We start from the raw sequence: 11,999 nt of genomic DNA, 5'->3' as shown, positions 1-11,999 counted from the left end.
ATTTCATTAAGGAATTTATTAATTTCTGATTTTTCTTTTATTTCTTTAAAAGATTTACTCATAGCCTCCTTTAAGGACTCTGTCATCTTTATAAGGTTGGATTTTAAGGTCATCTTCTTTGGTTTTAGCTGTGTCATGATGTCCAAAGCATTTTGTAGTATGGTAGCTGGGTTCTGGTGATACCATACTGCTCTGGATCCTGTTGACTGTATTCTTAAACTGGTCTTTAGCCATCTGACTGTCTCTGGTATTGTCTGAATATCTTTTCTGATGCTGACAGGATTCCTCAAAGAGACACACAGATCCTTGGACCTGATATTGGGACTCAGGAAGTAGCAGACTGCTCACTTCTGATGGTTGGCTGTTCTTGGGGTCTTCAGGCCTGGATGAACCCTGGGTCAGCAGGTCTCCTCCAGAGGGAAGGGTATGGAGCTCTGTGGCCTGTGTGCCCTGGCAGGTAGGAGAAAGTCTTGACAGTCTCTAATGTGGTTGTTCCTGGGGGCCCACAGGCCTGGGTGATCTTGGGGCTGGCTGGCCTCCTCCAAAGGGAAGGGTAAGGAGCTGGCTGACCCTGGGGAGCTATAGGTCTGGATGATTTTGGGGCCAGCAGGCCTCCTACAGGGGGAAGGTTATGGAGCTCTGTGGCCTGTGTCCCCTGGCAGGCAGGAGAAAAGGTGAGTGGGCTCTTAGTTGGCTCTTCCTCGGGCCAGTGGTCCTCCAGAGGGAAGTTTATATTGGGCTTGGTGATCTTATTGAGTTTCTCAAAGAAACAATACCAAGTGGCATTGATTCTTTGTACTTTTTCTTTTTATTTCTACTTTATTGATTTTTGGCCCTCAGTTTGATTATTTCTTGTCATCTACTCCTTTGGGTTCTATTACTTATTTTTCTAGAGTTTCTGGGTCTGCTAATAAGTTTCTAGTATAAAATATTTTTTTAAAAATATATGCTTTTAGTGGTATTAGCTTGCCTCTTGGAACTGCATTTATTATGTTGTACAAGCTTGGATATTATGTGTATTCATTTTCATTTAAGTCTAGAAAATCTTTAATTTCAGTCTCACCCATTTTTAATTCAGTAGAGAGTTGTTAAATTCCAACAGTTTATAAACTTTCTGTTGATTTATTGTTGTTAATATCCATGTTTAATCCATGTGCAATGAATTATTTCAATTTTCTTGTATCTATTGTAGCTTGGTGTTAAAGTATGCAGCCAACTTTGGAGGAAATTCTATGGGGTGCAGAGAAGAATGTATATATTTTTTGGTTTGGGTAAAATATCATATAAATATATTTCAGGTTCACTTGGTTTTTAATATTTTTTATAGTCAGCATTTCTCTGTTTAGCTTTTGTCTGGATGACCTGTCTATTGGTGAGAGTGTCTACTGAAGACTACCACTTTCAGGAGGGTCAATATATGTGAGCGTCAATATGTAATTTGAACTGTAGTAGTGTTTCTTTTACAAACTTGGGTGACTTTGTGTCTGGGGCTTAGATGTTAAGAATTAAAATAATATCTTGGTAGAGTTTTCCTTTAACGAGTATGTAATATCCTTCCCTATGTCTTTTATTAGTTTTGATTTGAAGTGTGTTTTTGTTATATATTAAAATGGTTACACCAGCTTATTCCTTAGGTCCATTTGCTAGGAATATTTTTCCAGCCCTTTGCCCAGAGGTAAACTCCATGCTTGATGTTAAGATGTGATTTTTAGATGCAGCAAAATAGTGGATCAGGACATCTTGCATGCTGTGTCTCAGGACAAGTAAGCTTATTAGGAGGTACAACTTATAGACAGTTTTCATGGGGCAAATGGAGCAGGATCAGGAAAAACTATCATATAATAGAACAAAGTCATCAGTAAGCTAATCACCTGACTATCTCAAGTGGATCACATACCAAACACATAGAGGCCTTGGGATTGATAACCAAATACCCTTTGTGTGGAAAGAGTTGAGTTCTCAGAATGAAACTGCAGCTCCCTTAACATCCTGGCTCCAGACTATTACTGACCTTGAGACTCATGCTCCTGATTGTAAGCAAGGGGCTGTGCTCCTTCTTCATGGAACAGGTCCTCCGAGATGCCTTCAGATCAGCCTTGCTCCCAGCATCTTCAGTGCAAGAATTACTTTTACTACGTCCCTGTAGAGGTGGCATAGTAGGCATAGATTCCTTCAGTATTTTTAAATCCTGAAATGTTTTTTCTCCTTCCATCCAGACAAGTAGTTTTGCTTGGTTTATTCGTCTAGCTACAAAGATGTGGTCCATCATAACTTGAAACATATAATTCCAAGCCCTGATTTCCTTTAAAGTTTTTATTAAATAATTGTCCATTTTAAAAAATTGGCCTGATTATATATTCTACTTGGTGTTTTACTCTAGGATCTCTCAAGACAGTTTCTTTTTCTGGGTATTTAATGTTTCAATTTTGATATACCATGAGGTGTTTGTTCCTGGTCTTGCCTATTTGGTGTTCTATTAGCTTTTGAATATGATTGCTCCCCCTTTCATTGATTTGTGAAATTTCTGTTATGATAATATTGTGTCTTTTGTATGGCATTTCCCCTTCTATGCAATATTTAAAAATATATACCTCAGAGACCTTTCAGGATCCCTTCATATTTTCTTATAAAAATCTATCACTGTCTTTAACTAGATGTGCAATTCTTCTACTGTTCCTCAATCTCTGATAGTGTGTCCACCCTATTTTCCATTCTATATGTGAATCGTTCCATTTGATGGAGTTATTCTTAGTTCTTTGACTAGAATTCCACAAACACCTTTCTCATTTTGGTATCATTACTCCGGGAATGGTAATTTGGGAGAAACCAGGTCATCTTGGATTTTCATGCCACTTGTGTTTTGTATTGGGTCATGCAACATTTTTGAAAAGTCTTCTTTGACTTGTAGAGGACAACATGCACACAGCTCCATGAATGCTGAGAGGTTGGTCTGGTGCCTGCATGGAGCCTTCACCGCTAAGCTCTAGTCTCTTTGTAGAGAGAAGGCCCTCTGCAGAGAACTGACCAGAAAGCAACCTCGCCACAAAACCCGTGACCTACAATCTGTCCTGCCTGCAAGGTGCACTGGCGCTATGATGGAAGAGGAGTTGTGGGAGTGTCCAAGCAGTGTCTGGTTTAACTGGAGGTCCACACCACAAGAGGGAGCCCATGTGCTCACTGCCTGATGCTCAGTCATGGGAGATGGGATCAAGAACCAAACACTATAGTTCCCACCGCAGAAATCAATGCAATGATTCCTAATGATACTCTGCTGCACTCATATGTCAGGGCTTTGTCCAGTCATCACCAGAGAGGCTTCCTCCAGCAGCAGAGGGGAGTGGGTGCTGAGACCCACAGTGAGGCAATTGTGGAGAGGAGGAGTCTAAATTAGAGGTTTCCATTAAGTCCCTCTCCTAGGAGATTGTGGAACCCTGCAGAAGAGAGAAAAGAAAGACTGTAGGAATCAGAGGGAAAGAGGACACCAGGAGGACATAGCCCACCAATTCTTTAAGTGGGGATCACGTAAGTTCACAGAGACTGAAGTGTCAAGCACAGGGCCTGCATGTTTCTCCACCTGGTCCTCTGCATATATTTTTATAGCTTTTAGTTTCATGTTTGTGGTGTGTGTGTGTGTGTGTGTGTGTGTGTGTGTGTGTGTGTGTGTGTGTGTGTGTGTTTGTGTGTGCGCGCCCATGCGTGTGCTTGTGTGACTCCTTCAAGTGAGATTGGAGGTATCTCTGACTCTTTTGCTTGCTCTTTGAATCCTTTTCTTCATATTAGGTTGCCTTGTCCAGCCTTGATATGAGGCTTTTGCCATGTCTTATTGTATTTTGCTGTGTTCTGTTTAGATGTGGTCTTTTGGAAGCCTGCTTTTTTCTGAAGAGGACATGGAGGAGAGTGAATACTGGGGAAAGGAAAGGAAGTTAGGAGAAGTGGAAGGAGGGGAAAACTGTGGCCAGGGTTCATTATGTGAGAGAAGAATCTATTTTTATTAAAAAAAAAAAAAAGAATGCAAGTCGTGCCAAACAATGAGGCAACAAGTCCTCTTTCAATGGGAATATTTAAAATATTCTGTCAGGAGGATACTATATTATAGCTAAGCTGTCACTTTCCTTTGTCAGTTCGTGTTCAGAGTCTCTAGCTCTGTCCCCATATCTCACCCCTGAGAGTCAACTGTAACATCAGACACCACCCAGCTGTACACTCCTGATTTTGGGGTTTCTTTTGTTGATCTTTACCTTACTATCCTCGCTCTAAGGTGGTCCTACTGCTGAGAGTTTCCTCCGCGATGGCCAGTCACTCTGTGTTACTTCAGGCTGTGATTTTGACTATAGGGCTTGAAGCCAGCTGAGAGCTGTGTAAGTGAAGTAAGGCTCTAGCCCCCCTGAGCTGAGTGAGCGCTTGGCTTGGTCTAGAGTGCGCCCTCAACTTAGGTGGCCTTTGTAAGGCTGGGTGTTGTATGAGGACGTATGGAGACTGTGCTGGCGAGGAAGGTGAGGTGATCTCAGCTTGGATTTACATACAGAATTCCTGAAGATGAATTTCTAGAGGCTGGGAAGGGATTGTGTGCTGGGGTTACAGTTCTCTGACCTCATATTGACCTGTCTAATTTGATGCACACCATAAAAGATCTGTGGTTGCAAGTCTCTGGCTTTAGGTAAAAAAAAAAAATCCAACTTTGTGGTGAGAGACTGAGAATGGACTGGGCTTAGGATAAGAGGCCTCTGACCCCACACACAGATCTGGTTTGAGTTTAGACAGGCTCAGTTGTTGTGAACTGCTGGCCTCTGACCCCACACACAGATCTGGTTTGAGTGAGTTCAGACAGGCTCAGGTTGTTGTGAGCTGCTGGCCTCTGACCCCACACACAGATCTGGTTTGAGTTTAGACAGGCTCAGGTTGTAGTGAACTGCTGGCCTCTGACCCCACACACAGATCTGGTTTGAGTGAGTTCAGACAGGCTCAGGTTGTTGTGAACTGCTGGCCTCTGACCCCACACACAGATCTGGTTTGAGTGAGTTCAGACAGGCTCAGGTTGTAGTGAGCTGCTGGCCTCTGACCCCACACACAGATCTGGTGTGAGTTCAGACAGGCTCAGGTTGTAGTGAGTTGCTGCCGTGTTGCACAATTCTGTTTTCCTAGCTGTTTCTTTCATTGCTGTGCTGGGCACAGCTGCTTCAAATAGCTTGAAGAGTATTTATTACTAAATGACATCTGGATTCTTGATGTTTCCAAGTTTGAGTTTGGAACTCCATAGGCCAAGATTTTGTTAGCATGACTCTGTCACCTCAGTTTACAGTGGATGCACAAGATTCTACTCAGTCATGATCTCGTAAGTGTTACAAGTATTTTCAAGCAGAATTGTTCCATTCCTCATTTTTAGGACTCAGATGCTGAACTGATGGAAGGAACCCTGGCACTGTCAGTTATTTTTCTGAGATGTGCCACTTTGATCTGACAAGTTTACTGTTTACAGTCTGTTTTGTTGTTGACCTATGGGCAAGTAACACTGTTCCTAATGCCATCAGTAGGCCACTTCCCTGGAGCTGGAAGGTTCTACTTTTTCCTATCCATCAATTTCTTGAATGGCTATTATTATCTCCCACTCTTTTCCACTGACTTTAAAGCGAATCATAATTAGTCAAATGAGACACATACAAGTAAGAGAGATGGTACCGGAGAAAAAGAAGGCTACATTTATTTCATTATGTGAGGAAAAAGTTAGTGCCTTTCTTCCAGGTTCTGACTGTGTCTCCATTGCCTGTGAGGTGTACAGGGGTAGGAATCGGCCAGAAGTGGTGAGTCTCATCAGCATCATGACAGTTGTCACCATCCACACCATTGTGCGCATTTAGGAGCTTCAGACAGATGCCATGACAGAGGTCCTCGTGTTAATATTCATCATAAAATGGAAAATTGGGGTGTCCAACTGCACTAAAATATAAAAGAAAGACAGTAGAGAGAATTTTTTGTACTGCATGGAAGCGCCACCTGTCAATAAAAAAGCCGATGATGTATTAGCTGAGGCAGTAAATAGGAGGTGGGAGTTCCATGAGAGAGATGACCCCTGGGATAGAGTCAGAGAGGGAGATTTGCCCTGGACTCTGAGGAAGATGGACACATGAAATTGAGGAGAGGTAACTGGCTATGTCCATACACAGAGCAGAAACACTGGTAAAAATAAGTTATGAGCTAGTGAGGGAACAAGCCAAAGCGAATGACCTAGGCATTTATTCATAGATAATAAAGTAGCAGACTCATTATTTTGGGAACTTGGGTGTTGGGCAAAAGGATGAGATTAAAAAATATACCCAATATGGGCTCATTGAATCTGGTTCAAACATATAAAACATGCAATTATTGCTGTTATAATTTGTAATTATTTCTTAGTGTATCTGGCACTAGAATGAATTTGAATTGCTTTGTTTTCTGGGTTCAGAATTTGCCTTTCTTACCTTCATAAGATATTTTAAAATACAATAACTGAGTTATTTAAATTGTGTTCCCTGGACCAAAACAGAAAATAAAGAAACAAGTTTTCATAAATATACATCTTCCCATCAATCAAACAAAGCAAAGAAAATGCCAGAATCTTCTCAAACTTCAATCACCCCAGGAAAATAGGTGTTGACTATGTGTGTTTAGTACAGAGACAACTCCAGATATTTGTCAAGACAAGTGTCTAACTTTTGGCTTCTAATTTCTATTCTTCTACGTACATACTAATTATTACATTTCTGAATCTCATACAATATCTTGTTCAAATAATCAGAGATATAATGTCCTTTACAAGTTTTCAATGTCCATAGTACTTCCTGTATATGTGCAGATATGTTTATATAGCACAATATAATAATAAAGTAATAATAATTATTACTTGATGATTTCTCTCTATCTTTGTATTATATTTATACTTTACTCGCCAGTTGCTCTATACTAGTACATTTTAGCAATAAATATATCATTATTTTAGCCCAGACAATTGTGGATTATCCAATGCCCTTTTAAGCATTACTGCACTCAATTCTGCTACAAATAATATTTCACTCAAACAAAATCATAACAGAGATCCTTCTTCCGTGCAGACAATACCTTTAGATAAGGAACTCCAGGCATCTATTGACTACAGAGAGAGAGAGAGTTATTGTCTTCCAGGGATGAGTCCCTTGATTGCTTATCCAATACAAATGGCTCACTCAGACTTGGAGTCATATACACATAAACAATCCCAAACAGACTTATTAGATTATACTTATGTATGTATTCACACACGTATGTAACAGTAATAAAGAAAAAGAAGCCATCAAATGGAGAGGAAGTGTGAGGGGGCAAGAGAGTGGTTGGAGGGAGGGGTTATGAGAGGGCCTGAAGAAAGGAAAGGGGAGGGGAGAAATAATACAATTATAATTTAATTAAAGAAAATTTAAAATAATGTTTGTGAATGCCTTTCTTGCTCTCATTTATAACATAAAGTCAGGATCATGTTCTACATTAGAGAATTAAAGAAGAAAAACATTTTGATAATTATAAACTCTCCTCAGCGACTGAACTGTCTAAATACACTTTGCTTGCTTCTGAATCCCTCAGCAAAACTTCCTTTCATCTCTTTGTGGAGATTCAAACTGAAAAACCAAGTGTGGGCTTCTGAAGAAATTTGCACCAATTGAAGCGAGGGACTTAAACTTCGGCAAACTGATGTGACATGCTTGTCATCCAACCTCCTAGGATATATTGATGTTACTTACATGTCCGCGGGAAAATACCGGAAATTTCTGTTCAGGCCGTCTAGGACTTCCATGTCCTCTGCAGGCAACTGGAATTCAAGTACCTGTTACACAAGGAGAAAAGGGGTTCGTAAGTTTACCCTGTAATCTTGCCAATTATAAAACCTAAGTAAACTAGATTGGTACAGTGTAATATTTAAAGTATCTGATAGCTTTGTGAAAGTAATGAAAGGGATCAAGCAAAATACACAGGTCATCAGGGACTACCAGGTAGAATAAAAAATCATTTTTTTCTTTTGTGCACTATTTGGACTAATACTTTCAGAATTCCACTCAAAATATTTTGAGTCTATTTATCGTTCCTTCTCATCCAAATGTGAGATGACTTTTTCCTTTTCATCCTTCCTCATTCTGCCCATTTTGTACTGCACACTCCCTTTTGGTGTTGGGATCCTAATGCGTGGTCAGCGATCAGTTTTTACATTATGAAGGGAAGTGACTCTCCTCTCAGTAGCTACCAACTATACCCACAGCTCCTCAGCTACTGGGGCCACTGCAAGCACACCTTACCCCTGCCTACTAGAATTTTGTCCAGCTGGAGCTTGTAAATGTCTTTTGTGTGCTGTAGCAATCACTATGAGTTCAAATGCACATCTGCCTTCTTGTGTCTGAAAAATAGTTTTCTTCATGTTATTAGCCTTCCTCTTCTACAAAGATACCTGATCCTTGGGGTATGCTATATTAAAACTGCACTATATGGGAAGTCTTAAATGTGCCTGTCGAATAAAAGAAGATGGCTTAACTCAGTGACTACATTGCCATGTACTTAAAAGTTCTGAGAAAGTTGGTATGGTGACACACACCTTCGATCCCAGCACTCAGGGAGGCAGAGGCAGCAGATCTACTTGAGTTCAAGGGTTAGCCTGGCCTACAAAGGGAGTCCTGGACAGCCAAGGCTGCACAGAGAAACCCTGTTTTGAAAAAAAAAGTTCTGAAGAATCAAGAACAATAGTTATAAACATGTAAGTTAATCTATGAAATTTTCTGTATATAGTTATATTTGAACAATGTTCCTTCAAGTAAACTTTAGGCCAGGAGTTGTCCAAACACAAATTACATTTTAGGTCAAAAGAACGGGCTTGAAAAACACCTCATCCTCCAAACATGTGACACTTTAAACCTCAAAATGACTTTCAAGGAAAAATTCACATGCAGAAAGTACAAAGACCGTCAATTAACTAAACTGACAAAGCATTGACTGACATTCATTCAAAATGAATAAGCACATGACCACCAAATGAGTAAAAATTTAGAGGAATGCAAAGGACAATCACAATAATTTAAGGAATAATATTTTCCCATGGAGATCCTATTTCAGAAGATAAAGATGCCATTTGTGCAAGTCTGACTTGGTGATGAAATGTAAATCTCTCTGTTTTCTTTCAGATGATGCTTTCTCTACTATCTGAGAGAGATGGAGAAGGGGAAGAATTCAAGAAATATATTGTATTAAAAGTTTACATAAAAATAATTAATCTTTAAAAATAAGAAGGAATATGTTATTAAAACTACAAGAAGTTTCAAATTCAGAATAAAGTACAGAGCTCAATGCAATGAATGTTGTAGTGAAATGCATAGTAAAAAACTTTCATTTCTAGCTTTAAGTGAGATTTATAGTAATGCCTTTGAGTCTGGCTTTGAGTGAAATGTTTTAGCAAAGCCTTTGCTTTTGTGTGGGTTGTCAGTTTTTTTCTAAGCCTTCGTTTCTTGAAGAAATAGACGCCCTGGTTCATATATTGATTGTAGAGAAAGGAGCTCATCAAGTTGCTAAGATTTCATTTCCCAAAGGAGCAGAGGGTTCAGCCTTCTTCGATAAAAAAAAAAAATTCAAAACCGGCACCCAGCTAGCTCACTTCAGTTATTCCATTCAAACATTATACAAGGTTAAATGTGCAATTGGCTGGGAAAGATCATGACTCCCAAAGTTATCTTGCCCTTGCTGCCCATGAGCAAGGACAATCTACTCATATCACTGTTTGTTTTGATTATGGCTAGCTGAGGGGAGTATCTTAGGACCAAAGTGTGTGCAGCTGCAAGCTTCCTCTTAGCAACAAGTGCAGATTCTCCAGAGAGATAATATTTCTTCAAGGTTCAGTCTCAAATTTTTTTTCTCAGCCTCTACTGATTGACCTAAACATAGCAAATGCTTTGCTGAAACATTTCATTTAGGACCAGACACAAAGGCTTTACTCTACATTTCCCTGGAGAACACCTTGAACCCAGATCCATGACTTGTGAAAATAGTCTAATATTTATTGATATTTCTGGGAATGACAGCAGAAGTAAGCATTCAATTTTACAATATGTTAACAATTCTTGTAAATCACAACACTTGAAACAGCACATGTACAGGGAATGCTTGCAAATGCACATGCACAGGGAATGCCAGAAACAATTATTTGGGGGAAAATTACAGAAAAATTTCAAAGAAATCCATGGCTAGGGAAGAATATTCATCGTCCTAGATACCCGTAGCTCTCACATCACCTGAATGTTCTCTCTCATTTCATTCTCTTCATGGCTGTGAGCCAGGGCAATTACCCCACGCTGAACCTGGTAGCGAAGGGCCACCTGAGCTGGACTTCGATTGTGCTTTTTGGCCATGGCACAAAGAACAGAATCATTCAAAAGAAATGGGGAATTCTGGTCCACCCTAGAAGGAAAAGCAGAAATACTGAACTCCAACAGTTGAGTGTCCGGCTTCTTAGGGGTCTTCCAAACACATCAAGGTATCACTGCAGACAAAAGAGCATTACAAAGTTTCCATAGACCAGAAGCATCAGTTCTCTGAGGAGACTTTCTAAGATGCTAATTCTCTTGTCTGCCTGAATCAGTTCAGAGCGAAGTCCTATAAATGAAGGACTTTAGAAGTAAAAATTGTTGTGCTTATATGATACCAATGAACCAAATCAATGACCAGCATGCACAATAACCCTAAGGGTGCAGTTGTGCCATACATACCTTGGCTGTAACCTAACTCTCTAGATTTAAGAACAATTTAACAAGAGGGAGACTTTGCCCAGTATTGGAAACCTAGCCAATGACTGGGTGCTAGCGAAGTCCTGCATATTGGAGAAGAACTTACAACCAGAACTTTACTGAAACAGCATCATCTCTAACAGCAATCTAAACATTTGTCCTTACACCCACAGATAAATGTAGTCTTAGCTCCTCATCAAGGCAAACATTCTTGGCAACAAAGACCACTATAGAAAACCACAACCAAAAAAAAAAAAAAAAAAAAAAAGAATCATGTGTCCCAGTCCCTATAGATACATCTTGAAAATTCTCCTGAGCCTAAATCAAAGGGAACATTTCAGAAGAGAGGGGCAGAGGATTGTAGGAGCCAAAGGATCAGCAAACTTGTGAAATTATGTCACCTAGTAATATCAGAAACTACATCCAAAGAGTCCTAATCAACATGACTTCCCTAACATGAGCCAAACAAGAGTAACACCAATGAACATACCAAACTAGGAGACCAGCTCATGAGGGCCCCTCCATACCAAAAGAATTACAGCTAACTGAGGAAGTCTGGACCAGGGGAGGTGGCCTTCTTCAGGGAAGAGCACACTATTTTGTTGTCCATTGTCAAAGAGTCAACTCTGAAAACATATAGGTAGTATTATATAAACTAAACAGGTTTTATATATATAGACACATATGCATGAAATAGCAATTAATGGAAAAAGAGGCCAAGAATCTGAAGTAAAGCTTGGAGGGGCAAATGTGAGATTTTGGAGAAGTAAAACAGAAAATGATGTCATTAGAATATAATTTAAAAAAATAAGTTATGCTTATTACCAGCTTTTAGGACGCTGAGATCCTAAGGCCCCATAGGCAACCAGATGGATGTCTCTTGACTTGCAGAAGTCCAGCAGCTTGCTCTGGTTCAGATAAGGATGGCATTCTACCTACGGATTGGCAATATAAAAATATATTGTCATTCCATTCCATTTAATAAAATAGTTTTTATTGTGTCTGTGTGTTTGTGTGTGTGCGTATGTGTGTGTGAGTGTCTGTGTGTTTGTGTGTGTATGTGTCTGTGTTTTTGTGTGTGTGTGTATGTCTTTGTTTGTGAGTGTATGTATGTGTGAGTGTCTGTGTGTTTGTGTGTGTGTATGTGTCTGTGTGTTTGTGTGTGTATGTGTGTGTATGTGTCTGTGTGTTTGTGTGTGTGTATATGTGTATGTGTACTGGTGTCCTTTAAGGGTT

The 11,999-nt window shown here is 39.8% G+C and overlaps 1 protein-coding gene across 4 annotated transcripts in view; it reads right to left on the bottom strand.

Annotated features, from left to right (window-relative positions):
• Positions 1–5,673: 5,673 nt before the first annotated feature.
• LOC311597686 (aldo-keto reductase family 1 member C1-like) overlaps positions 5,674–11,999 on the bottom strand; it is a 59,568-nt gene continuing 53,242 nt past the window's right edge. For all 4 annotated transcript variants that reach the window (XM_084781916.1, XM_084781914.1, XM_084781915.1 and 1 more), the window contains 4 exons: positions 11,589–11,698; positions 10,272–10,437; positions 7,746–7,828; positions 5,674–5,934 (listed from right to left, as the gene is read on the bottom strand). In XM_084781916.1, coding sequence (XP_084638042.1) covers positions 5,892–5,934; positions 7,746–7,828; positions 10,272–10,437; positions 11,589–11,698 — 402 coding nt within the window. In that variant the 3' untranslated portion in view covers positions 5,674–5,891. The remainder of the gene's footprint in view (positions 5,935–7,745; positions 7,829–10,271; positions 10,438–11,588; positions 11,699–11,999) is intronic.

Source organism: Acomys minous (genome assembly GCF_964271855.1).
Source record: "Acomys minous genome assembly, chromosome: 5".
NCBI classification, from domain to species: Eukaryota; Metazoa; Chordata; class Mammalia; order Rodentia; family Muridae; genus Acomys; species Acomys minous.
The sequence above is the reverse complement of the archived record's forward strand: the minus strand, read 5'-3'. Positions and strand labels throughout refer to the sequence as shown.